Raw genomic sequence first — 27,781 nt, forward strand, 5'->3', positions numbered from 1 at the left:
CGCTCACCTCAGTCACTCAGTGGTCAGTGGGCGACTTCAGCACTTCCTCTCACGTGTATGTCCTGGCCCCATGTTGTGATGTTGCAGGTCGTGCCTCTCACAGAAACACCCACTGACCTAGTTTCTGTGGCTCCTGCATGCTGCCCAGAGGTTGGTGGGAGGTGAGCTGGGGGCTCCTCGCGCCCCCGTCTGTCACGGTCCCATCCTGTTCCGTGTCATGTTCCTCACTGTCCTCATCACCCCACTCCATGGGCGATCTCATTACCCTGAGGGCTCCCCCACAAGAAAGGAGGTAGTGAGGCCCCACACTTTTGCCCACCCCACTGCTCACTTCTGTTGTCTGGGAGATGGGTTTGGGGGAGTCACCTGCTGCACTACATGAGAAAGGGGCTCCCATTTGCCCTTCCTTTCCTCCTAAGTCCCTTTTGTCTTATCTGTCCTGGCTGTCTGTATGTGTGTCACTCTCTGGAATTCAAAGCCCCCTGAGCCAGTCTTCCTCTTCCCAGCCTCCCTCAGCGCCTCCTCATTCCACTGAGGTTGGCAAGGACTGGAGGCAGTTGGTTCAAGGCCATTGGGAGCTTTACCTCCCAATCTACCCCTCCCCTTCCTGGGCTCTCTAACATCTCTCCCTCCCTCCCTCCTTTGTTCTTCCACTCACTCCTTTTGCCCCCCCACTCCGACCCCAGGTTTGTCCCTACTTCTCATAATTTTTTCCACCTTCCTTATTCCTCTCTTACCTGGCTCCTATGCTGTGATATATATTTTTGTATTATCTCTTCTTGTGGTGATAATCTTGAATTCTTGTGGGATGTAAGTTTCAAAATTTTCAAATAAAGCCTTTGCAAGATACCCGAGTCTTCTGGCTCTGTCTTATGAGCCCTGCAGAATGGACGGGAGGTAAGGTGACGGGCAGCCAAGAGGGAGAAAAAGAAGGATGAGCAGAGGAGCCCCTCCGAATGACTCAGTGTGACCTGTGCTGCTCTGACCTGGAGTTGGGTTCAGGGACTTCACCTGGGGACTAGATGGAAGGAAGAGAAACTAAGGAAGCAGTCCTGAGCAAGAGCAGCCAGAGCAAGAGAAACTGGAAGAGTGGCTTGCCTTTTACTTGCCAGTGAAGGTCAAGAGAGACCATGTGAAAGGAGACAGAAGAAAAGGGCAAATTCCACAGAAGGACCGGCAGAGGAGCAAGCAAGAAAAGGAAGAGAGAACTGATAAAGACAGACAGAGGGTGAAGGATGAAAGAAGAGAAAAATGGAGCAAAGGGAAAGAGGCTGCCTTGCTTGGTTTATTTTCAGCCATGCTCCCTAACCTGCCCCCACCCGTGGTTGCCCCCCAAAAAGGTGTGCAGCATTGGAAGTTCTGTGGTTAACACTCACCAGCTTTCCCCACTCTGCCTTCTCTGATAGGGCATGGGGGTGGAATCAAGGGGTGTGTTTTCAGGGAGGGAACCCAGTCTGCCCAGCTGGGATCAGTCACCTCTGAGCTCTCCATTCTAGGTTTGCCTCTTGTAACAGCCCTGCAAAAGCCCAGGGAACACATCAGCCTCTCAGCTGTTGCTAGGCTCTGTTGCCATGGTAACCACCCAGGTCTCATTTCTCCCCCCACCCCCCATCTGTGCCCCACTTGCTCCCTGGAAATGGGGAGCTCCAGGGAGGAGAGGAGACTAGAATGTGTGAAAAGGCAGCCTGGGCTGCCCTGGGCTGTGGACGCCTCCATGTGTTTATCTTTGCAGCTCCAATTAGGAAAGTACATGAATTGGTAGATGTGTGTTTTTAGGTGTTGGAGCGCTTGACTGTGTCCTTAGGGAAGTATGGCTGAGTCCATGCAACGCCCAAAGGTGAGAGGGGAGGAGGCGGCATATTTCTCAGAACCAGAGCAATTTGTACATTCGGGGCATCAGACTTCCTAAGAAAAGACAGACTGCTACAGAAGAAAGAAGCAGAGCCAGGCTAGGGAGTGATGAACCAAGCAAAAGCAGAGGTACAAGGCAAGCAAGCTGCTGAGGAAAGCTCAAAAGCAACCCAGGGGGTCCTGAAGAGACCCCAGTGGGCAGTTGGTGGACTGGATGGAACCCGAGGGTGCAGGAAGAGGTGCTGACTGGCGAGGGCAGTGTTGGGGGCGGTGAGGGAGGGATCCAGGAGGATAGGAGAAGAAGACTCAGTAACCTTTCCCTTCTTTCCCCACAGGAATCTAGTCCTTGTTCTGGGTGGGGGAGGGAAGGGGAAGAAGCTCAAGTGCCTGGAGAGCATACCCCAGCTCTTTCACCTTCAGCAACTGTCTGCAAAGGGACAGTGTGACTCTGCAGCTCATCCATATGCAAAAGGCACACGTGAAGGCCCCGAATGAAGAGGAAATTAATTATTGCCTGATTAGACTGCTGTTTCTCTAAATTTAAATAGATTAAAATACATCAGCAGGACACTGGAAATCCTCACCTGTTCCCTCTCCCTAAATGCCCTCCTGCCCGTAGAAAGTCAGATGGGAGAGGCAGAGGAGAAAGGAGACATCTTAGTCTTCTGAGTTTTCTGAAAGGCATTACCCCATACTAAATCACATGGTCACACTAACGGGGAAGCGTCCTGAGGCCACAGGGAATGGATCCTAACCTTTTTCTCTCTGGGAGCTGAAACTGAAAATGGGGGCCTTGGGGGTGCTCAGAAAGCTGCAAGGAAGTGGTAGAGCATAGAGTCATTGCAAAGTGACCGACCCAGAGCACAAACAATGGCCATACTACTGTCTTGGTTTTTTGGAGGCCACACATCACAGACACTATTGGGACGAGTCTCTCTCATCACTATGCATCACACTGTCTTCGCCTCCTGAGTTGTGTAGCAAATGACTCAGCCAGGCTTCTCTTAAACATTTTCCTGGAATGCTTACCACTGTGGCTCAGACCAAACCAGGGAATGGGGAAGCCCCCCGGAGGAGGGATCTCCTGGGCAGAGCTCCGGGTGTGGAAGTGATTCAAGATGGTAACAGTGTGCCAGCTGGAAAGCCCCGGGCTAAAATTAACAGCCTTCCTCCCCCTACACCCCACATTTATCTCTCTAAAGCTATTCTCTAAGGAGTTCAAGGAACTTAAAACTTGCTTCTTATGGCAAGGGCAGGAGCAGGACTCAGCCAGAGACAATGAGGCCCAGAAGTGCCAGTTAATGTAAAGAGGAAAAGCACTAGAGGAGAGCCAGGACTTATAGTGATGACTACTGTTTTGCTCTCACTTTTCTACTTTAGCCCCAAAGTCAAGGTTTCTTGAATCATGGTTCTTCACCTCATATGAGGTAACTGGGTCTGGTCACATCTGAGCCCTTAAGACCTTTATCCTGCCTGCTGTTGCTACTGGGTTAACACAGACTGAGCGCAGAGCCCAAAAATATGATAAAAAGAGTAGATACTTAAAACAATAAAAAGATACAAACAAGCTCTGTTCTGGGGTGGGTAAAAAGTTTGTGGGTTCAATCCCTGGTCAAGGGCACATAACCTAGGTTTTGTGTTTGGTCAAGAGGCGACCAATCATGTTTCTCTCTCACTTGGATGTTTCTCTGTCTCCCTTCCTCTCTCTCTAAAATCCATAAATATATCTTAGGGTAGGGATTTAAAAAAAGATATGAATGATTACAAGCCAAAAACACGTATCTTCTTAAACATTTAATTTAAATGCTTATTTTTAGCTGCTCTTCACTACTTCCTTGCTGTGGCCTTGGGAAAAATCACTTAAATCTTCAGTCTTATTTTCATTATTGTAAAATGGGCATTATAGTTATTTCTACTAGGTTTATTTTGCTCTGTAAGCATGGGGCTGTTACTGTTGGTAGGAGGGGCTTCAATTCTGCTTCAGTCAAAACAGCTGCTCTGGCCCTATCAGGGTGCAGGGTAGTGGCGGCATTCATTTAATCAAGTAACGCATAGTAGTGCCTCCTCATCTGCTGGTGATAAGTTCCAAGACCCCCAAGGGGTGCCTGAAATATCAGATAGTCTGAACTCTATATATACTATGTTTTTTTCCTACACACACATACCTTTTTACTTAAAGGAAGCACTTCCTGGTTTTTCAATTGCCTATCTGAATTGCCAGCATCACTACGGTTGTGCTTTGGGGCCATTATTAAATAAAATAAGGGTTCCTTGAACACAAACACTCAATACCTCCACAGTCAATCTCATAACTGAGATGGCTACTAAGTATCTTGGGCAGGGACAGTGTACACCTTGGAGACATTGGACAAAGGGATGAGTCATTACCAGACTCAGCCCTCAGCAGGACAGCTGGAGATTTCATCATGCTATTAAGAATGGCACATAATTTAAAAGTTATGAATTGTTGATTTCTGGAACTTTCCATTTACTGTTTTTGGACCACGGTTGACTAAGAGTAACAGCAACAGCAGAAAGCGAACCTGTGGATAAGGGGACTGTTGTATAGTTATTTAGCATGTACTAGATGTTAAGCACAACAGTGGGAAGGATACTGTGTATGAGACAGTTTCTTCCCTGAGGAGCTGACAAGCTTGCTGAGGAGTCACATATATGAAATAGTTAAAATAGCAACAAAAGGTATAGACTAAATGCTGTGGGAATTAAGACATAGGGACCATTATGGTTTGGAACAATCGGGGAAGGCTTCCTAAAATAGTTCATATTAAATGTTCATAAACGTTTACTGATCACTAACTAAATCCCAGCTCTGAGGGCAAATACACAACTCAAAGTCGTTGCCCTCATGAAGCTGATATTCTCATGGGAAGAAATGGAAACAGTATGTCACGTAGTGATGAGGGTGAGGAGACAGAGATGTGGAGGAGGGCAACAAGACTGTAGCAGAGACCAAAGCAAAAGAGGCTAAGGGGTGTGATCAGGGAGGGATGGATTTTCATGGCTTCGAGAGGTTAACAGTTACTCTTTGGGCTTAAGTAGGAACCTCAGAAAACTGACACATCCTGTCCTTACCCGCATATTCAAAGCATTGAGAAATTCTTGAGAGTACAGTATAAGAAAAAAGAACAGCAACTTTTTTTTTACAATTTTTATTTTATTTATCTTTAGAAGGGAAGGGGAGGAGAGAAATATCAATGTATGGTTGCTTCTGGTGCATCCCCTGCTGGGAACTGGTCCCTACTGGGAACTGGCCTGCAGCCCAGGCATGTGCCCTGATGGGAATCAAACCCGATGGTGTGGTTCGCAAGCCCATAAGAACAGCAACTTTCTATATCAGCTTATTCCCCGGCTGCGGGAAGGGAAACGGGACCCTAGTCTTTTAAAATCCATACCTCCGCTGGTACCTTGATGCATAATTCATGAACTTGCCGGGATCCCACCCTCCTACTTCCCCAAAAGTCGCTTCCGGAAGCCCGAGGCCCGCAGTTCTGAAGACTCGGCTTCTGCCCTTAGCAGAACCCGCCTTCACTTCCGTTGCGGCGTCACATCCACAGAGGGTTCTACCGGGTCCCTGGGCAGAAGCCACTTCCGCCCCTCCTTGGCGTAACTTGCGGCCTGAGTATTCCTGGCGCTAGCGGCGCCGGATATGCTGTATCGCCTCCGGAAGTGACTCGACCTTTGCATTTACCCCCCCCTTCCCCATTGCCGCCCCCCAACATTGCCATTTCCCTCCCTCCCCCCTTTTTTCGTTTCCGGCGCTCCCGCCTTCTCTCCGCGGCGGACCAACTTGGAGCGTGTTTGGGGGGGAGGGAGGGAGGGAGGGGCCGTGGAGTAATTGGGGTTCTTGGGAGCACAAGCGGCAGCACCACTTCCGGGTGAGTGTTAGGGGAGGGAGGGCGGTAGAAAGGGGGCCACCCACTGCTTGGAGCCCCCGCCCTGCGGGTGTCTCGCACGCATTCTGTGCGTGTGAGAGTGTGGTCTCTGTCGCGCCTAAAGTGCGTGCTCGCGCGCCCGCAGTGCGCTCCCCCTCCCCTCGGCCCCTGAGGTCCTCCCACCCCAACCAGCTCCCTCCTCTCCCAGCCAACGCCGCCCCTCCCGCGCTCTGGCTCTGGCGCCGCCGCAGCCGTCGCCGCTGGGTGAGTCTCGCGCCGCTGCAGCCGGCGCGCGCCAAGCTCTCTGCTCCTCCCCCTCCCCTTTTCCCTGGGGGGGTGGGGAAGGGGGTGCTCCACGGTGTGACTGTACGTGTGTCCGTCCCGGAACCGGAAGTGGTTGTGGAGGAGCGGGCGATGGGGAGGAATGGGGGGGCTTAGGGGGCGGGTGTCTCTCTGGTGGGTGGCAGAGTTCAGCTCCCTGGTGGAGAAGGAGGGGCGTCCCAAGGAAGGGCCTTTGAGGAAGGGGTTGAGGGGGTGACATCAAGTGAAGGCTCCCAGGAGCTGTCTCAAGGGAGCAAAGGTTTTGGGGGACACCTGGGGTCTCCAGTAGATAGACTGCTGTGCAGACTGAGGGAGGTACTTCTTGGCTCAAGGCCTTGGGTAGGCAGGGACGAAGTCCTCCCAGAAGTGGGGAGGGGAGACCAGAGGAAGTGGCTGGGCCTGAACTGGCCCTGTGCCTGACACAAGGGTTTGTGCATCCCTCTAGTCCTCAGTTTTGCTCTCTGAGCCAGTCCTGGGGGCAGGGACCCTTCTCTTCCAACTCTTCTGTTCTCTGACCTCTTGCTACCTGTCGCCCTGTGGAAAGAAGAAGAATCAGTGTCTGAGGGCAAGAGTAGATAGAACCCAAACACTGGTGGTAGAGTTCATCTTAGTTTCTGAGACTTAGATTTATTTCCTTTGTCGCTACACTGGGGTGGCACTGCACTCCTGTGATCATAACCGTGCACCTTTGCATTCTTGGTTGGGGGTCCAGCCACCTTCCTGACAACTGACAGTCAAAGAATTCCTCCACAGTTCTCTGGTGTCTGCATCTTTACTGGCCCCTGTAACCCAGACAATTTGTTTACAGAAAGTTCAGGAGCCCTGGAAAGGAGAAAGAATAAAACGACAGGAGGAAGAGAGAGAGAGGGTAAGACAATTTTGGCTTAATGGTTTTTCGTGTTTGGGGGGATAAGGGGTCATAATAAAATAGGTTTTGGGGGAGACAATATAACAATTCTTCAGGTAATAGCGATTGTAATACTGGTGTTTGCTGTGGGAGAAAAATCAGCCTTTTCCTACTATCTCGTGGGGGCTCTTAGGAAGTTTTTGTGCAGAAAGTTGGCTTTGTACCCCGTCACCTTCCATTCCCACCAGTGCTCATCAGGAATGAATTATGAAATGTGCAGGTGAAATCACAAAGTGTTTCATTGTGTCCAAAGCAGAAACTTACATCTACTTTGGAGACAGAGGGGCCCTAATTGCTACTATATTCCTTGTGACATAGCTTTTGGAATTGCTTTCCTGTGTTTGGAACCAGTAGAGTTGAGTTTACAGTAGGGTATGTATCCTCGATATTACAGCTTGGTGTTTGGAATGAATCTGTTGAGTGATTGAATCTATGACACAGTTATTTGAATTCGATGTGGCAGGGTGAAGTTTTCAGGAAAAACTGGGTCATAGGTAGTTTGAAGTAAAGTAGATAAAACTGTATAAAGTAGGTCTGGAAGAATGGAAAATATAGACTTGATGGTGATAGAATTTTAGGTAGGCTGAAAACGACAATGTGTTGATCCAAAAAAATTTTAAATTCAGACCTTATAATCCTAGATCTCCTAGGAACCCATTCTGGGCTGGTTTATAATATGTATTCCCCATAAATTTATGAGCCAAATTGATGATTAAATATTAGGTACATATCCCCTCTTCTCCAGCCTTCCCCCCCCACCCCATGCCTCACATTGCCTAGGTCCATTATTTATCGTGGAACGGGCAGAGCAAGGGGAACCGCTTTGTTGTTCTTCCCACCAGAGACAGGGTATGATGGTCCAGACTGCCATCTGTGTGGTGGTAGTGGTCCAGTTGGCCTCAAACATGTGTGGTGTGATGGTCTGTACCAGTAAAATTGGGATAAACCTGTTTTGAGTTATTTTGTACTTGAAAGAGTTTAACAGGGTAAGAAGGCTCTAAATTCTATTGGGATGGTCCTTCTTGAATGTCCTTAGTAACTGAGAAAAAAACTTCTTTTTTTAAAAAAAAATATTTTATTTATTTATCTTTAGAGGGGAAGGGAAGGAGAGAAGAGAAATATCAATGTATGGTTGCCTCTCGTGAGTCCCCTGCTGAGAACTGGCCTGCAACCCAGGCATGTGAGTCCTCTGCTGGGAACTGGCCTGCAACCTGGGCATGTGCCCTGACTGGGAATTGAACCGCAATCGTGTGATTCGCAGGCCTGAGCTCAACCCACTGAGGTACACCAGCCAGGGCGAAAAAAACTTCTTACTGAGTAAAAAATAGTCTTCTGTTTTTTGATTTGTTTTGTTTTGTTCCTCAAATTCTTAACTAATATTGCAACTTTTCTGTAGTTGTGCATTGTGGAACAGTTTTGCTCAATAGAGTGTCTGAGATCCGTGGGTCAAGTTCTTTCTGTAGTTGGATTTGAGTTGATCTTTGCATCTCTCTTGTAAATGTTTCTAGTTGGTGATTACTAAGCTGGAGGCTATAGAACTGATACTTTGGGGTAGTTCCTTTGTAATTATGTGGTCTTTATGTAATTTTCACTAATTGTCACTAATAGGCCTCATCACATGGAAGTACTTCTCTTTGTTTCTTTCAGGAGCGCTTTGAGCATTTTATTCTGGTTTTTTTTGCTGCCTTCATCCCATCACACTATGCCTCATATATTTGTTTTAAGGGGTTTATTTTGCTCCATTGCTTACCCAAATAAAAACTTAGTAGAGTTTCAAGTTACTCATTTATCCACTGATGTAGGAGCTAAAATTAGATTCCAAAAATCTTGATTCCTAAGTCCATTTTCTAGCTACTTGATGTGGTTGGTGTATTTCATGATTTTCTAAAGGTAGGCTGTTAAGAGAATGTTATTTTCCTGAGGAAAAAAGTTACGCTTCATTTTAAAAAGAACAAAAAATTGTAGTAAGTACTGAGAGAGAGGTGGTTGTCTTCATCATGTATACAAAAACCACATGCTGGGGGCAGTGACATTATCATTTCTTGATGGCTGGTAGCACTGTGAAAGAATGGACAGAGCTCTAGTGCAAGAGTTCAAGTCCTACTATGTGTTTATGGATATTATGTAATACTGTCTTTGTTCACCTCTTCAGTGCTTCCAAGATTTCTTTGGAGATTGAAAAGGAAATAAGGCTTTGGCTGGTGTGGTTCAGTTGGTTGATGCATTGTCCCGTAGTCCAAAAGGTCATGGGTTCGATTCCCGATCAGGGCACATATGCAGGTTGTAGGTTCAATCCCTGGTCAGGGTGCCTATGAGAAAGCATCCAGTCCATGTTTCTCTCCCCCAGCCCCCCAAAAGCAATGAAAAAAAATATTCTTGGGTAAGGATCAAAAAAAGACCAATAATTAAATAGATAAGTAGTTCTTTAGAACTCTTGAAAGAAAAGAACTGCCTGATTGAATTATAGCAAACCTCCCTCCTTATTAACAATTGAGGCACAGTGCAGTGGCAAAGTTGAAATTAGAACCCAGATTTTCAATCTGCCAGTATACTTCTTTCTACTTACTGTGTTTTTCCTTTTCTGTTCTTCGGGGCTATAATAGAAACCTCAGTCTGGGTAAACCACTGCTTTTTTAGTGTATTAGCATTATTATCAAAACTGGTACTCTGTGTACAGATGAGATCTCCCCATAATATCATTGGGCTTCTCCAGGTTTCAAAATGTTGGTACATGCCTGCTTGGATGTCAGGGTGGTTTGGTGAGAATTCCTCCATGAAAGAGAGCTAAGAGGGTAAGTGGTGAAATGGACAGTGAACAGGTATTCTAGTGATCCCATCCCAGTGGCACCTGTTAACACCGCTCCGAGGGTGCCATTTGCCTGTATTTCTGGCAAGATCTTTCCTTGACTCTCCACAGTGGTATAGCATTTCTCAGGTGTTATTTTGCAGGCAAACATTGCTTCTAATTGGCCTACCGGTACTGCCCGTGTTCCCCCGTTTTGGGCTGACACATTTGTCAGGCGCCCACAAAGCACACTTACCACTGTGTCTTAAGACCAGCTGTAGTTCTGATCTTCAGCTTTGTTCTCTTAAAAACCAACGCAGAGTGACAGACTAGGTGTCCGTGGAAATAGAGAGGCCTGTTACTCAGTTTATCCCCTCTGGATAGTCTGGCCTTTTACTCAGAATCCGTGATTCTAAAATCAGTTATCTTGGTGGCCAAGTGAAGTGTTACAGAGAATATTATCTTTAACTACTGCCATCAGAATTTCAGTTTTGAAAACATTGGTGAGAACTACCCGAAAAATGTATAACCCATTCCTGGAAATACTCTAAATTGTGTGTTGTAAATCAAGCCACAACGTCAGAGAGTATGTACTTCATTTATATGGCTTCGCTCTCTTGTAGAACCACTTTCTCTAACTTGCTCTGCTGTTTACTGTTTGCCTTCAGTTTCCTCATTTAAAAAATGGAATTACGGTATCGAACTTCAGAGAATTATTGTAGGTATTAAATGACGTGGTAGTTGTAAAGTGCTTAGAACAGGACCTTGAACACAGTAAGGACATAATAGATGTTAATGGCGGTGGTGGCGGTGGCGATGCCCCCTTTATAGGACCCTACAGAAACTGCTTTGCCTGTGCCACCTGTAGGACAGTGAGAATAGATAACAATCTTGGGGGGGGGAGGAACGGGCCTTGTCACAGGAATATTATCTGAGGGCATTGCTATTTTCAGGCTCTCAGTTTCTCCTTAATTTTCACGTCCAGGATGCATTTACTTCCTTGACTCTTGAGGGGGTGTTGTCTTCTAGACCCTTTCTTCTCCTCTCCAGTACTACATTTCTGTCGTATATCACCACTCTTGTCTGTTTCATTTTCTCAGCTCGAAGGTTGGGCAACGTGAGGTCATGGGTTAAGGTTTGAACTCCTCACAATGTTTTCAAAATTTGTGTGTGGAGTCCACTGTCATTCATTCCGTTCATTCAATATGGAGTTGCTTCGGTGGTGATAAGTCCTGTCTTAGAGACCGTGGAGAGGTGCAAGATGTGATCTCTGCCTCCTAAAAAGCTTGGCAAGATTGGATCCCCATAAACTGCAGTTTGGTTGTTTCTCGATTTCTCTTGCCTGGGGAGGCCCCAAGACCCCTAATGCTGAAAGGCAAAGGTTAGCACCTGCTTTGGAGACTGTCTGGTTTGACTGTAACTTATAAGTCAGGGAGCAGAACGTACCTGCAGTTGCCCCCGGTCATTTAATACTGAGCCTCATTTGTGTGGAGCTGCTGTAGTCACAGATCTGGTTTGTTGCCTCTCTCCTTTGCTACTTTTTAGGAGAAAGGTTGAAATTCAGTTCTGCTTCCCTTTTTAGGATTTATGAAAATCGAGGGTGCTCGTTAATGGAGAAAAAAAATGTGATGAGACTTCCAGAGAAGGATAAGGGACAGGGTTGTGTTTAGAGAGAGACTCTTTCTGCTTGAACTCCTTTGTTGAAGCTCTTTTCTAGTTTCCTTAGTCATTACTTGAAACCGAGTTTCTGTGCTCAGTTTACCCTCCATCTCTTGGTATCTCTGGTGTCTGCTGCCAGTGTATCCTCAGTGGGACCTGTGGCTGTAGGTCTCAGGTCCTTCTTCCCCACCCGAATCTTGACTGCTCTTGGCTCAGAGTAACAACGTGGTGACCATGTTTACTTCCTGCTGTTCCTTGTTTCCCCATTCTACCAGTCCCATACTCCCTCTTCACCTGTTTTCTGCTGGGCTGGATCTTTCCTGGTCCACGATTTTGGGAAGCTACTCTTGACCAACATACTGCCAATTAAGCCTTTCTAGAAGTAATCAGAATGTAGAAAAAAGTGAGTGGTAAGATGCCTTGGTTCGTAGTCATCTGTGACTTGCTGTGTGATTCTGAGGGATTAATTTTTCTTGCTTATTCTTTACTCCCAAAGTTTTAAGTTTAATTATCATCTGTGTACAGAGAAGAACTCAAGTTCTCAAGTTCAAACTCTCAGAAGCCTGGTGTTTGGGAACTATAAAGCAGGAATCTAGTAATGTGGATGAGTTCCGGCCCTCTGTGGCCCTATTCTGAATCCCTTTGGGTGGAAGTCTGTGGTGCTGCAGCTTCTGCTGGTGCTAGAACCCTTTTTTTTAAAATATTTTATTTATTTATTCCCAGAGAGAAGGGAAGGGAAGGAGAAAGTGGGAGAGAAACATCAATGTGTGGTTGCCTCTCATATATCCCCTACTGGGGAACCTGGCCTGCAACCCAGGCATGTGCCCTGACTGGGAATCGAACCAGCGACCCTTTGCTTCACAGGCCCGCGCTCAATCCACTGAGCTACACCAGCCAGGGCCTAGAACCCTTTTTTAAACTGGTAACTCTTGGGTTCTCACTGCTCAGCCCAGTGTGTGTGGTAACCACTGTAGCACCATAGATGTTCTTTGACCTTGGGATCACTGGGATTTGGTCTCCAGATACAATATGGCACCAGAAAATACCTTGATTTTGCCCTGACTGGTATGGCTTGGTGAGTCGGGCATCCTCCTGCAAACCGAAAATTGCTGGTTTGATTCCTGGTCTGGGCACATACCTGGGTTACAGGCCAGATCCCTGTTTTGGGGGTGTGGTAGGCAACCGATTGATGTTTCTCTTGAGCATTGATGTTTCTCTTCCCTCCCTTCCCCTCTCTCTAAACATAAATAAAATAAAATCTGTAGGAAAAAACCCTTGATTTTGATTCCTGCCAATTTCATTCTTTAATATTCCTGGGCATTTCGTCTACTGGCCTATAACCTTTCCAAGCTGCATAGAACTATAGATGTATCATTTAGAACTCTTGGGGTTTTTTATTTCAAGGAAGGAGGATTTGAGGAATAAAGGAAAAGAGGAGCAGTGTTAGAAGGTGCCCTGCTGTTTGAAGCCAGTCAGGAGTGTATTTTGTGGGACTTCGGGCACGTCCCTTCCCCTCTCATGACTTTAGTTTCTTTTCTTGTCAGTAAAGGAAAGTAATACCAGTTCTGTTTCCTGGGGTATGGAAAGCATTCTGAGGGTAAATGAGATGTGTATGTGTTCTTTCAGCAGCCTCTTAACTAGGACTGCCTTTGTTGGGTGGGGATAGAGTGCTGAGTGGCTCTGACCTGGGACTAATAGGCTAGATCCTAAAGTCTTTTTTAAATTTTTTATTTGTAAAGATTTTATTTACTTTTAAGCAGAGGGGAAGGGGGAGAGAGAGAGAGAGACAGAGAGAGGAAGAGAAATATCAATGTGTGGTTGCCTTTTGCACAGCCCTTAGAGGGGACCTGGCTCACAACCCAGGCATGTGCCCTGACTGGGAATTGAATGGGTGACCCTTTGGTTTGCAGGCTGGTGCTCAATCTACTGAACCACACCAACCAAGGATAAATTCTAAGGTCTTGACCGCTGATTCCCAGCCATGTGGTCAAAGAAGAAATCAGGAACTCCTCAACTCCCCTTCTCCATTGCTAAGGTTCAGGTCTATTCCTGAGTGTGACGTGGTCTCTCTTTCTTCAGGTAGAATGGAAGAATCTCACTTCAATTCTAACCCGTACTTCTGGCCTTCTATCCCCACAGTCTCAGGACAGGTATGTGGGGTTTGCTTTTCTGCTCCTCTACCATGGCATGCTTTTTTCAACTCTGTATAGTAAGTTCTGTTACTGTGAAGACTCATGCAAGACAAACCACATGCTTTTTCACCAGGTCCCCGTCACTCAGAATTATATAGTGTTTCTGTTTAGCTTCTTTCTGGAAGCACAAAGATATTAACTACTCACTCCTTGATATCCAAGGAGGAGGACGGACAATGCTAAGAAAAGGCCACTCCCCTCCCCCTTCCTTTTAATTATTTATTTTTTAAATTACAGTTGACATATATTAGTTTCAGATATATATCACAGTGATTAGACACTCATATACATTAAGAAGTGATCACTACAATGTGTTTCTAGACCTACCTGGCATCATGCATAGTTATGGTATTATTGACTATATTCCTTCCGCTATACTATACATTCCTATAACTATAACTGACAGTTTGTTCTTTTTAGTGCCCTTCACCTATTCTGCTTATCTCTCACCCTTTCCCATCTGGTGACCATAAGTTTGTTCTCTGGCCATTCCATTTCTTCCAGATTGAAAACACGATGTTCATCAACAAGATGAAGGATCAGCTGTTGCCAGAGAAGGGCTGTGGGCTGGCTCCACCCCACTACCCCACCTTGCTGACAGTGCCTGCCTCAGTGTCCCTGCCCTCAGGCATCAGTATGGACACAGAGTCCAAGTCAGACCAGCTGACCCCACATAGCCAGGCATCCGTTACCCAGAATATCACGGTGGTCCCTGTGGCGTCTACAGGACTAATGACTGCTGGTGAGCAACTCTGCTCTTCTCCAATCTGAGGTGTTGATCTTCCATGATCAGTACCCCAGGCTGGAGGGCTCCAACAACATGGGGAGTGGGAAATGTGTTTGATTACTCAATCAGATTTTTATTAAGTGCCTACTGTGTGCCTAGCAATGTGCTAGGCATTGTGGGGGATACAAAGAAGTAGAAGATGCGGTCCCTGCCTTTGAGGAGGTGACATTCTTTCCTTCTCTGAATCAAGGAGTCTCCTGTTCTCAGAGGTGGAGAAGAGAAGGGAGTCAATCAAGGGGTAAATCTCACTGTTACCAGGGTTGGGGTGGGGACAGGGGTTAGGAGACCATTTTTTTTTCCTACAGGGTTTGGGGTATCCTATGTACTCTGGGCTGGGGGGTGGTGGTAAGGGGTTAATTAGACAATTATCTGGGGGAAGTTAAATAGGATTCAGATCAGGACTGGGCAGCATGACACCATCTCCTTTTTTTTCCAATCCTAGGTCCTGGTTTGGTAATCACGTCCCCCTCAGGCTCCCTTGTGACTACAGCCTCATCAGCTCAGACCTTCCCCATTTCGGCTCCCATGATTGTCTCAGCTCTTCCCCCTGGCTCACAAGCCCTGCAGGTGGTCCCTGACCTTTCCAAGAAGGTGTCATCATCCCTAACAGAGGAAGGAGGCGGAGGTGGAGGTGGAGGTGGCAATGTGGCTCCTAAGCCCCCCCGGGGCCGAAAGAAGAAGCGGATGTTGGAATCAGGGCTGCCTGAGATGAATGACCCTTATGTCCTCTCCCCTGAGGATGATGATGACCATCAGAAAGATGGAAAGACCTATAGGTATGAGCCATCCTGGGGCAGGATGGGGTGAGGATCCCTGTCTCAACTTCCCTACCCTCTCTCTGTCTTGTCCCTGATCAGGCTGTATGCTCTGCCAGCTTTCCATCTCAGATCCATGTGCATGTCAGGTATTCTGTTACGGGGCAGGAAGGTGGAGCTTCTAGCACTTTGCTGGTGCCTCTTCCCCCAGGATGCAGACCCATTTCACCCAGAGTCATCAGCACTGACTTATTTTTGCGTGGCATAATGGAGTTCTTTCTTATTAAGAGGCTTTAGACTGGGTTTGAGTCTCTGTCTCCAGCACCTTTTTGCTTTCTGCATTTTCCATTCCTATTTTTCCAAGAAACCTTTCTGGTAAGCGCCTCGCCAGTGTGCTGTCCACTGGTTCTTGGGTCATATTTGAGCATTGAGCCTGCCTGACCGACCCTGCATGGTTGGGATAACGGGAGGGATCTCTATAAAAAGGTGGGAGGAATAGGATACCTCCCTTACCCCCCGTGGAATATATGCTTCTAAAATGACTGCTCACTTTCTAATTCATGGAAGTCATTTTGATTCTATACTGTCTTTAAGTTGTCCATTGCCAAAAAGCATATTTGCATGTGGTACTGTACAAAAATAATTACATAAGTAAACTTCCCTGCCCTTCGAACATTGCAAATCTTTTTTGTTCCCTTGAGAACTATCAAGGGCCCTAGTGGGTTTGGGGAACTTGGCCCCATTATACAGAGTGGGATAACTACTGTCACAGCTTTGACACAGACAAGGGCAGATGTGCATGGCTGGGAGATTGGGTCTGTCCTTAGTGTACCGAGATGGGCAATGTTGTTCCCATTTTAGGAGCGAAGGGAACTGCGGCACAGGAAATGGACAGAGCCTTGGGCTCATGGATTCAGTTCCCGGCTCCACCACGAACTTGCTGTGTGACCCTGGGCAAGTCCTTTTCCCCTCTCTGGGCCTCAGTTTCCTCATCTGTAAAATGGGGAGAATTCTGTTTCTGCCTCCCATTTGTTGGGGGTACATATCAGATAAGATTTGAAATGTTGAGAACTTCAAAAGAGATAAAAAATAGCCATCACTTAGCATTTATTGTTTGTATTGTACACTTCTGTAGAGAGCAGCTACAGCTCTAGAGCATTGAAATCCCTCTCTGGGATTTCTGAGGGGAGTGTTGCTAAATGCAAAGTGTTGAGCACTGCAGAATTCAGTGTTTAGTCCGAAAGCTCATTGCAGCTTTATTATTACAGGTGTACCCCACTCTATACAATAAAAGTGTTCCGGGAAAATGTTTACATCATATCGTATTATAAAGGTACCTGACAAATTTGATTCATTTAAAGGCATTCATTTATATGTCATTTTGTGAATGAAAATCCCTCTTCGATGACTGTGTTGTAGAAATCTGGATTTTTATGTATTTGCTTAAAGTGAGGCCCTGGTGACATGGGGATGCGCCTACACAAACCTTGCTGTGGCGGGCGCGGTGGGAGGTTTCCCGACAGCCTGCGGAGCGCTGCACATGGGTCAGGGTCCTCTGGGTCTGCCAACATTTTCTTGTTCATTAGTGTTTTCAACCCACACGAAAGCTATCTCTGGACTTCCCAAACTGAATGTGGAAAGAAATGTTTATATACAGTTAGAAGGAAGCTCTGATGGGATTTTCCACAATCTCGATGTTTTTTGGAATTCTTGATAGGCCCCACGCCTAGGTGACTAAAGAGAACTCTGAAATTTAAGGGGGACTGATTACATACTAGGTGAATGGAATTTATTCAGAAACTCAGAACTCGGAAGTTCTAATGGAATCTTTTTCATCACAAAGACTCCCTCTTTCAATGCATGTGTGGGTCAACCACATCCATTCCTGTGGCGAGTGGTATTTGACTGTATATTGGGGGAATTGGGTTCTGTTGCTCTGGGCAAGTCCACTTATTTCTGACTCTTTGTTCCCTTCCGTAAAATGAGAAGATCAGTTGTGGCCCTCATCTGTCTTGTGGAAATGTTTTGATGGGAAAATCAGAGTATTTGAAATGGTTTTTGAGCATCTTAGGAAAACAATGGGATTGTAATTCATTGTGGTTATTGTAAGCAAGGTTATTGCACTGTTGCCCTGCACGCTTCCAAAGGAGCACTGTTCTCATGTGGATGTGAATGGTGCCCCCTCGAGCTGTGTACCCAGTGATAAAGGAGTGCTGGCTTTTCTGTCCCCCACTAACTGCTCCCTGCCACAGGTTCCTGCCATAAATCAGATCCCTTTTCAACCACACAACTCTTTGTATGAAAGAACTTACACTCCTCTCTCTGGCTTCATAAGGTTTCAGAGTTGGAGATACCCTAAGGGTCACCTAAGCTGCTGCTTCTCTATAGTTTTAGTCCCCTAAAAATTCCTGGAAGATGACTGTCTAGCCTCTCCTTGAATACCTCTAGTGTGAGGAATCTTAGGCTAGAATCACAGCTTTGTACTGAATAACTGTTTGTCCTTTGGCAAAGTACTTAACCTTTCTGAGCCTTCCTGTTTCTTTCTGTAAAACAGGGATAATACTTGCTAGCTTGTTGTGAGGGGTGGAAACACTGTGTTCAAAGTTCCTTGGCAATATGAGGCACAACAACAAATGGCAAACTTACTGGCCTCATTTTTGTACCTAGTACTTTTTGAGACTGCCAGTTTTGTTGCCAGTCCATTATTGATAACTTTAAGTTTTGTAGAGTCTTCTCTAGTTGAAAACTTTGATGAAGTTTTCCTCTTTTATAATTAATTAATTGCACTCATACACTAAATGCAATTTTGTTTGAGTTAAAATGAATGTGTTGTTCCATCTCTGAGAAATTTTAGCAACCAAGGGAAATTATTTTGTAACTTTAGTGCAGTTCCCCGTCCAAGTAACAATGTGTCCAGTTTCTTCTTTTTTTTTCCATCCTCATCAGAGGATATATAGGGACCAACACAAATAACACCCCTTTTTTATTACAAACTCTTTTATTATAAAATCCTAGGCATCTGCCCTGACTGGTGTAGCTCAGTGGATTGAGCACAGGCCTGCAAACCCAAGGATCGCAGTTCGATTCCCAGTCAGGGCACATATCTGGGTTGCAGGCCAGTTCCCAGCAGGGGACACACAAGAAGCAACCATACATTGATATTTCTCTCCCTGTCTCCTTTCCTTCCCTTCTAAAGATAAATAAATAAACTCTTTTAAAAAATAAATAAAAATAAAATAAAATCCTAAGCATCTAATTTTGTAACACAGTATCATACTTAAACACACTACATGGCATTTTAGGTGAAATGGTCAAATTAAAACTATAAATTATTACACCTATATTATTACCCTACTAACCACATTCAAGTGGGCATTACTTCTGCTGGACCCTGTATTTATTGATTTTAGAAAGAGAGGAAGGGAGTTGGGGGTGAGAGAGACACACATCGATGTCAGAGAGAAACATTGATTGGCTGCTTCCCATACATGCCCCAACAAAGGAACATCCCGTAACCTAGTTACGTGCCCTGTGCCCTGACCGGGAATCGAACCTGTGATCTTTTGGTGTACAGCACAGTGCTCCAGTCAACTGGCCCACCTGGCCAGGGCCAACATGTCCAGTTTCTAACTTCAGTCTTGGTGACTCATCCATGCTGATGCTGTTAACATTAATGCAGTTTTATTATTAGAGAATACTGGCTTACTTTAGACTGCCCTAGATATTTGCTGGCCTTTCTAGGGGCAGATATTTATCTGTTTATTTTATAAACCAGAAAATTGAGGTCTGGATTGATGCGCAAGCCTGTAACTGAACCCTGAGTAGAGCCCAGGTGTCTAGACTTCCTGTTGGCTATGTCCTTTGGACTCTGCTACCTATGAACAGAACCTCCTCACCTCCCATACAGTGGTTGGGCATCCTAGACAATAGCAATTGGTAGACAGGTGATTGCGTTTCTTCCAGAGTTATCCAGTAACTAGAGAAATAAAAATTGGTTTTAATGATTAGAATTTTAATAGAAGTGTTAATAGAGGGACCATACCCCGGCCAATAGTAATACGTTTTTCTCTGAGGAGCTCAGAGTTCTTGGTAGTCTTGCAGTCAGTTATTCTCTAAAAGTTCTCCTGGGATCAGAAAAAAAGTAGAAATCACCCCTCACGCAATCCCAATCACCTTTTATAGAGATAAGTAGGGAAACTCAAGAGATATTTGTCCCAGTTACCTGGCTTCTAGGCTGTTGCCCTTTCTACCAGCCTACACTGTACACTAGTGATTTGTTTAGGAATGCTAGGGTTCTGGCCCACATATAAATGGCTTTTACCTGATAAAGTCTGAATAGGTATGGTTTGTCCTGCTCAGAGGCCTTCTTAGTATTGTTGGGCAGTGTCGGAGTAGGAAGACTACCAACTCAGATGATGAGTGAAAGTGTATTCAGATGCTTTTGGTGTCAACCCAGGGTGCTGACATTGGCTCCATGTGCGAGGAAAGAGGAAAGTTTTAGCAGGGAAGCCCAGTGTTTTGCAAGTCTTTTTTTCTCCTAAATATTTGAGGGACACAACCTACTTTTAACAGATACCTTAGCTTGTTTGCAGAAATGGCTCTCACGTAATTGCCTGGGGGGTAGAGGTGGCTGGTGGAACTTCAGATACAGCTCGGAGGGCGGACATAATGTGATTTGGAAAAGCCCCTCCGAGTATTATAATTCTGGTACTTCCCCACCCCATCCCTCTAGGAATCCCTGGCAGAAAGGAGGTAGGAGAAAATCTGAGAGAAGGCAATTATCTGTGGAGACAGGCGAGAAGTCCTTCTGGGTAATCTAGTCAGTTTGTCTTCATTGTCGTTTCACAAGTTCGAGGAATACCTGAGTGATGTGCTTATATGTGGGAAATTGGAGGAAGGAGTTCTGTAAAAGTGTGAAATTAAGTTATAGGCAGAAGGAAAACAGAAGTTAGCTGATAATCCTAGCCCAGTGAGAGTCACATTAGCTCAGAGCCTGTAATAAGATGTTCCTGTCTTACCTCCTTGAGTTCTTGTTTTTGTGTACCCTTAGGGAGTGCAGTTATTCAGCAAACCTGTATTGAGTATTTATATTGTACTGGGCTGTGTTAGAAGCTTTAGCTATAAAAATAAATAAAACAGAACCTCTTCTTTCATGGGCCTTACAATGTAGTTGGAATAGGAAAGAGATTAGAGAGGTTGACTTCTTTGGAAGTAGAGGGGAGGGTTCAGCAGTGCCTTCTTGGTGGGAAGGATTTTAACCGCTGCCCTCACTTGGCCTAGGTGCCGGATGTGCTCACTGACATTCTACTCAAAGTCGGAGATGCAGATCCACTCCAAGTCACACACCGAGACCAAGCCCCACAAGTGCCCACATTGTTCCAAGACCTTCGCCAACAGCTCCTACCTGGCCCAGCACATCCGTATCCACTCAGGGGCTAAGCCCTACAGTTGTAACTTCTGTGAGAAATCCTTCCGCCAGCTCTCGCACCTCCAGCAGCACACCCGGTAAGGCTGCTCTTGGTTTTCTCCCACTACCTGGCCGTACTCTCCATGTTTCCTTTCCAACTTTGCCCTTTGGGAGCCTCAGTTCTCTCCCATTACTGTCTGTGAAAATTAAACTCTTATGTCATAGGAATTTGGGGGGCCTGGAAAATTGTGGTCTTCAATCCCAAAGTCTGGAACGATTTTTGTGGTTTCTCTCTGTGTCTGTGTTTGGAAATCTTCTGCAGAGCAGGCCCTGCTTTTTACTATATGCTTCAGTTCAGAGCCAAGGTGTGCGTTCAACTTCGGGTCCATGGGGAACAGGCGGTATTGGTCTTTGTTCAAATTACAGTTTGGAAACAGGGTGTCTGTGGTGAGTGTGTAACCTTAGAGCCAACGGAGGGTTGATGAAACAAATCTTTAAGGTTACCAGGAGCCAGGGGTTCCAGCTCTTCATCATCTCACTGCCATTTTAGCCACCGACTTAGGATCAGCAACACCTAGACCTTGGTGTCCTCTTCATTAGCCTCTCCAGGCCGGAGTGTGTTTGGGAGGAGGGAGGAGGGGGTGTTCTCATCCGTCAAGCAACGTCATTTCACCCAGCAGAGAGCTGAGCCCATGGTATCGAACTGCTTCCTCCTCCCCCCTTCCCTCCTCTCCTCTCCGGCAGGATCCACTCGAAGATGCACACGGAGACCATCAAGCCCCACAAGTGCCCGCACTGCTCCAAGACCTTCGCCAACACCTCCTACCTGGCTCAGCACCTCCGTATCCACTCGGGGGCCAAGCCCTACAACTGTTCCTACTGCCAGAAGGCCTTCCGCCAGCTCTCCCACCTCCAGCAGCACACACGGTAAGGGAGAGTGGCAGGCTACTGCCCCCGCCCCGCTGGCATGCCCTCCCCACCCCCGCCCCGGACACACACAACAACCCGCATGCGGGGGGCGGGGGAGAAACCTGGCTGGAGGAGAGACCTGGCTGGAGGAGAACACAACTTTCATCTGGGAAAAAGAACAAGTGACAACGTGGAGACACAAGTGGATACTCAGAGAGAGCCTTTCTGGGGCAGAAGCTGCATTGGGGAGATGCAATGACTGTGTGATGTTCCCAGATGCATGGGAGGAAGAGATTGACCTGGAGCAGAGACAACCCTTATTTCCCTCGTTGGCTTCCTTGAAAACACCTATGTACACATCTTGCAAGATTTTCTCCTTGATGCCAAAGCCAGAGCATTTGAACATGATACCTCTAGCCCTTAGGGCACCACTTACGAAGGGGAGATACAGACTAGCTGGGTACCAGCCTGCTAACACCTTCAGCAACAAGCAAGGCTCCCAAAGGATGCCAGGAGTAGAAAACAAAACCAAACATGTCCTAAACCTCAAAGAGCCAGCAAAAAAATGAAAAAAGCTCATACTTCATAAGGATGCCTACTGTTTGTCCCATGAATCTGGAATGACTAGGAGGAAGTGAATCTGCCAACCTGGAGAATTGATGTCCTTCAATGGTATCTCAAGTTGAACTAGAATCCACACTCTTACCAAACACCTGGCTGCTTCTGGATGTGGTGATATTCTTAAAGTGGTCAGACATTGTGCTTTGTGAAGAGGAAGAGTTGAGTTGGGCTTTCCTCATAAGGAGACATCCTGTGATGTTTTCAAGATTTTATGCCAGCGGTCCAGAAAACCAACCTGGTCTCAAAGATGGTCCTGAAGTTCCTGATAAGAAGCAGGTGTCCGTGCACCCTCAAGTCCTTGGCTCATCTCAGTGGAGGGCCCTGTAGAGTTTGGGAAACAGGTCAAATTGGTACTAAACTAGGCATTTCCTGCCATTAGGGGGCTGGACTGGGAAAAGTCTGAAGGAATTTCTGCAAGTATTCATATCACTGCTACTTTCCATAGTTAGCGTAACTCTGTGCTTTTCTTTGACACAAGAACTTTTTCTGGGAGTGGTACTCGAGGCAGTGGGTATAGTTTCTGGCTGGTTAGTGGGGGCCAAGGAAGAAGTGTAATGTATTTTTTCTTTTCCTTACTATTGTGTTTACCTTATGTTTCTGAGCATTCATCAGGGATAATTACTATAGGAGCTTACTTGTATTCCTAGTAATGTGACCTGCCTGTCCCTGGGCTGCTGAGCTACCAGCCCCTCCTTCCCCAGCAGGAGGAGCCCATCTTGAACTGAGAGGTGCAGGCAGTGAGCAGCAGTTGGGCACTACCGCCTGATGATCCGTGTCAGAGAGGAGCTGAGACGTCCTGGAGACCCGTTTCACACTCCCACTCCCGTGGGAGGACAGGAGTGGCCTTGAGGCTCGTTTAAGAGTCAGTCCCCAAGTGGCCTTGCTGACAGCCTTTCCCTTTCTTGTTTTCTCATCCCATGCAGAATCCACACCGGTGATAGACCATATAAATGTGCACACCCAGGCTGTGAGAAAGCCTTCACACAGCTCTCTAATCTGCAGGTAAATGTTCCTCTTTCCACATGGGGCCTTGACTCCAAGACTTGAGTCACAGTGCCATTTAATTAGTAAAGTAGTTCTTAAACTTTTTCAAGACCCCTTAATGTTTTTAATAATTATCGGGGAACCCAAAATGCTTTTGTTGATGTGGGTAATGTTTATCTATATAGAAATTGTAAACTGTTGTTTAAAAAACAACAAACCCATTATGTTAACACAAATAACATATTCCCCACTCTGGCTAGAGTGGCTTAGTGGATTAAGTGCAGGCCTGCGGACCAAAGCGTCACAGGTTCAATTCCCAATCAGGGCATATGCGTGGGTTGCCACGTCCCTCCCAGTAGGGGGCGTGTGAGAGGTAATCGCACATTGTTGTTTCTCTCCCTCTCTTTCGCCCTTCTTTCCCCTTTCTCTAAAAATGAATAAATAAAATATTTTTAGTAACATATCCCAAAACACATACCCACCAAAAAATTTAGTGAGAAAGATGGCATTGTTTTACATTTTTTCACATTTCTTTAAATTATGGCTTACCAGAAGATGGCTAGATCTTGTGTCTACTGTGTTCGGTCTGTTGCAGTATTGTGCATCATTTAATCTCTGTACAGTCATGAGAGAATGAAAAGGCAGACATTGTCTTACTACTATTTTGGAAATAGTTTTGATCTTGTGGACCCCTTGAAAAGGTCTTGGTATCCCCTGGTGATCCCCATGTCTCACTCGGAGAACCACTGGACGGGTGAGACAAGCACAGCCGTCATTCTTTCTTTCAGAATCTGGTCTGTGCTGCATGAGGTGTGCTTCTTCCCTTAGCCCGTGGTTCTTGAAGTTTCATTTGAAGCAATTTCTACTGCCTTTAGATGGAAAGAGAACCTGGGAGACCTAATACCCTGTTTAGGGCTTTCTGTTAAGGAGGCAGGAGGGAAAAGTTTAATATACTCATCCTTATTTGTACCACTTTTATCAGTCTCACAGACGGCAGCACAACAAAGATAAACCGTTCAAGTGCCACAACTGTCATCGGGCTTACACGGACGCAGCCTCGCTAGAGGTGCACCTATCCACGCATACGGTGAAGCACGCCAAGGTGTACACCTGCACTATCTGTAGTCGGGCGTACACGTCGGTGAGTGCTCGATACTTTCTCTCTCTTTCTTCATAGGCTCAAAGACTACAGTCCATTTTACCCCACTTTCTGGGTAAAGATGTGTTACAGTGAATTTCTTGCCTCCCTCGCTCCAACTTATAGTGTCAAGAAGAAGATAATCTAAATAGACCCATAGCTGAGGAATTTCGGGGATGTCTGATCCCTTAATCCTATAGAGATTGCTAAACAATGATTCCTCATTTTACTTGAACATAATGCAAAATAAAGCAACCTGAGAATTTGGGAAAAGAAAGATTTCAGTTAGGTGTTTTCCATTAGACTCCAGAAAAAGATTGTAAAGCTGTTCCATTCAAAGATCTTTCAGAAAATGACAGCTTTTCCTGTGCTGTCGAATGCCCATGGTGACTCTAAAGGTCCCCCTTCTCTCGAGCCAGGAGTGAGCCCTGGAAGTGGCACAGGGCGAACCTGCCGATGACTTCAGGACATTTTTGTAAAAGTATTGTTCTATTTAAAGCAAAGTAAGCCCAGGATGCTACTTACAAGTAACCTCTTTCCTTCTCTTTCCTCCCTCAACTCCTTTTCACTATCTCCCTCAGGAAACGTACCTTATGAAACATATGCGCAAACACAACCCTCCTGATCTCCAGCAACAAGTACAGGCGGCAGCGGCGGCAGTGGCCCAGGCTCAAGCTCAGGCTCAAGCTCAGGCTCAAGCTCAAGCCCAAGCTCAAGCCCAAGCTCAAGCTCAGGCCCAGGCCCAGGCCCAGGCCCAGGCCCAAGCCCAAGCCCAAGCCCAAGCCCAAGCCCAAGCTTCCCAAGCATCACAGCAGCAGCAGCAGCAGCCACAGCCACCACACTTCCAATCCCCTGGGGCAGCCCCCCAGGGTGGGGGTGGTGGGGACAGCAACCCCAACCCTCCACCCCAGTGTTCCTTTGACCTGACCCCCTATAAGACGGCCGAGCATCATAAGGACATCTGCCTCACTGTCACCACCAGCACCATCCAGGTGGAGCACCTGGCCAGCTCCTAGAGACCTGTGCTGCCACCCACTGGGAAGAGGGGAAAGAAATTCTGGTCTCTTCTTTCTCCAACTCCTTGGTGGGGGAAAAAGTCCTCTTCTTCCTTGACATGCCTTGGCTCCATCTCCTTGGACCTCAGGCGCGGACTTCCTTCACAGGATACCATCCTTATTTCCAGCTCCTCCTCAAAAAAGAACATCAGCCCTTCTGATTGGCAGAGGAATACTGAGCTGGTAGTGTAATCCAGCAGCCTCCCCTCCTAAGCATAGCTTTTAAAAATTGGGAGTTGGTGCTCAAGGGAGGGATTTGCTATGACCTCATAGGAACTTTCCCATTGTGGGCACTTATTCTCTCCTTACCCTCATAATCCTCAAAGTTCAGGCTGGCAGAAGACTAGAGGCTGGCCCTCCCAGACGCCAGAGAGTTGGGAGCCCTAAATGCAACCAGCCTCCTGTTCTGATCTTACCTGTGAAAGAACAGAGGTTTCTCAACGTGCCCTGACCCCTTGGGAGTCTTTTTCTTCCCCTCATGATCTCACTTCAGTTCTTTACCTAATGCTGGAGGAAGGGGATCTGGATGGGGGGAGTGGTCAGACTCCCTTTATTTGTAAAAGGGCATGGGCTGAGATGTGGTCCCCAAGGGGCCGGGAATCCCCATAATGGCTGAGGGTGGCTTAGAAGTGTGGGTTATGGTTTTCCTCGGAGCCCCTCCCCTTCTCTGCTAACCAAAATCCTGTACTGTCTCCCCGTCCCTTGGGAAGACGTAAGGAGGTGTGAGAGCTTTGTGTTCTTTATGAAATCCCGTAACAGTGGGGTTTTTGCAGAGAAGGGAGGGCTCAGGGTAAACATAAGGACTGGACTTAGCTCCCTAGGTGCCACGGTCAGTTGCCGGATATGGATTTATATATAAATATATATATATAAATATATATATACCCACTCATCACGGCCATCTTTGTTGTAACCATTTCTGTGTTTATAAATGCATTATATCTCAGAATTTTCATATTGATGTTTTGTTTATTTTTGTCTTCCCACCCTGTCTTCTGGCCAGTGACATTTTTATTTTCTTTTTTTTTATCATGACAGATTTTAGAGAAAAAATGAAAAAAAATCAGGAAATCAGTTGTTATAAAGCAATTTAAAATGAAGAAAAAACTTATGTACAAACCAAGGGGTGTTTTTAGAACCTTGTATAGAAATAAATTCATGTAAAAGGATCAGAGGCAGTGGAGCTGCTGATGTGAGCATGGGAAAAGCTATCTGGAGAGCTGTCCAAGGCGAGTGCTAAGGATTTACACTAGAGTTTGTATATGTAAAGAATGAATGTTGTGTGACAAGACTCGGTGTTTGTCTCCAGCCATAGAAGGGTACAGCTTTGATATTTCTGAAGTGGAATCTTGGTTGATAAGGATTTCTACACACAAATCTTGCCATGGGGACTGCATTGCCTGAACATGTGACAACAAGGTTCCAGTCATGTTAAAACCAATAAGCTTATCAAAGTATTGTAAGCATGGCCTCTTGAAAGGACCTGTGCTCTTGCCTGAGCATCAGTGGGCTCAGTGCTAATTTAACTGGCATGTGTGGACATACATGTATCTTCATTATACTGTGGCACCTAAGGTAGGTTTCCCGTGGTGGAAACCATAACCAGGATTGAGTAACATTGCAGGACAGTTGTGCAGAGGAGTAGAGGGCGGTCAGAAAACCTAGACATCAGCCCTGGCTCTACTATCAAACAGTGTTGGCTGAGATGCGTTTTCAGGTGTTAAATGAAGGGGTTGGGCTAGATCACCTCCAAGATTCCTTTTTGAGAATTTAAAAACAAATTTAAGCACTGAAAAAGTTACGACAAAGCTCCCATATCAGATAACATGTCTGTCCTCTGGGACTGCTGGGCCAGTGCTCATCACCCAGTGGAGTGTGGATAGTCAATGCAATAATGCCCCTTTGTGAGTGTTATACAAGAATCATCTGTGATATGGCACTAATGGAATACCACATGACCAAAAAATATGCTGGTGTTTGTTAGCTTCCCGAATGTTTAGTGCATTTCCCCCCTGTGTTCACCATCAATCTAGAAGGTGCTGACAGCCCTACCTTCATCACAGGTATTAAAACCGGAATCATTTTTTTATTACTTATATATCTTTAGAGGGGAAGGGAACGAGAGTGGGAGAGAAATATCAATGTAAGGTTGCCTCTGCCAAGGCAAGGACGACACAATGTATCGTGTGTCCCCTGCCAGGAACTGGCCTGCAACCCAGGCATGTGCCCTGACTGGGAATCGAACTGCAATCCTCTGGTTCACAGGTCTGCGCTCAATCCACTGAGCTACACCAGCCAGCCCGGAATCACTTAAAAAAAATTTTTTTTAAGTTTATTTTTAGGGGCAGGGAGAGAAACAGATGGGCTGTGCCTCGCTGGGGATGTGGCCCACAACCCAGGCGTGTGTCCTGATTGGAAATTGAACCTGCCACCTTTTGGCTTGCAGGAGATTGATTGTCCAATCCACTGAGCCACACCAGTCAGGGCTACTTTTTTTAAAAAATGGTATTCTCAAGG

General features: G+C 46.2%; 1 protein-coding gene across 10 annotated transcripts; it reads left to right on the top strand.

The window, feature by feature from the left end:
- Positions 1-5,540: 5,540 nt before the first annotated feature.
- ZNF384 (zinc finger protein 384) lies at positions 5,541-26,219 on the top strand. 10 transcript variants are annotated; one of them, XM_037067947.1, is made up of 13 exons: positions 5,541-5,747; positions 5,953-6,008; positions 6,874-6,933; positions 13,496-13,566; positions 14,113-14,350; positions 14,586-14,633; positions 14,838-15,171; positions 16,012-16,104; positions 20,431-20,655; positions 21,302-21,484; positions 23,011-23,089; positions 24,054-24,212; positions 24,791-26,219. In XM_037067947.1, exons 4-13 carry the CDS (start codon positions 13,501-13,503, stop codon positions 25,223-25,225), a joined length of 1,860 nt encoding a protein of 619 aa, XP_036923842.1. In that variant the 5' UTR covers positions 5,541-5,747; positions 5,953-6,008; positions 6,874-6,933; positions 13,496-13,500; the 3' UTR covers positions 25,226-26,219. The 10 variants fall into 10 exon arrangements, with proteins under 10 accessions (XP_036923842.1, XP_036923843.1, XP_036923845.1 ...); XM_037067948.1 differs by lacking the exon at positions 5,541-5,747 and adding an exon at positions 9,686-9,764 and having other exon boundaries at positions 5,772-6,008; XM_037067949.1 differs by lacking the exons at positions 5,541-5,747; positions 5,953-6,008 and adding an exon at positions 9,686-9,764 and having other exon boundaries at positions 6,198-6,933.
- The last annotated feature ends 1,562 nt before the right edge of the window (positions 26,220-27,781 follow it).

This window comes from Sturnira hondurensis, unplaced genomic scaffold (genome assembly GCF_014824575.4).
Source record: "Sturnira hondurensis isolate 20B ecotype Veracruz unplaced genomic scaffold, ASM1482457v3 Scaffold0017436, whole genome shotgun sequence".
Lineage (NCBI taxonomy): Eukaryota > Metazoa > Chordata > Mammalia > Chiroptera > Phyllostomidae > Sturnira > Sturnira hondurensis.

Coding starts and splice junctions, on each gene's coding strand:
- ZNF384 (XM_037067947.1), top strand. CDS start 13,501: ATGGAAGAATCTCACTTCAATTCTAACCCGTACTTCTGGCCTTCTATC. Junction 14,634..14,837: donor AGAAGGGAGTCAATCAAGGG/GTAAATCTCACT, acceptor TTCCAATCCTAG/GTCCTGGTTTGGTAATCACG. Junction 20,656..21,301: donor CACCTCCAGCAGCACACCCG/GTAAGGCTGCTC, acceptor CCTCTCCGGCAG/GATCCACTCGAAGATGCACA.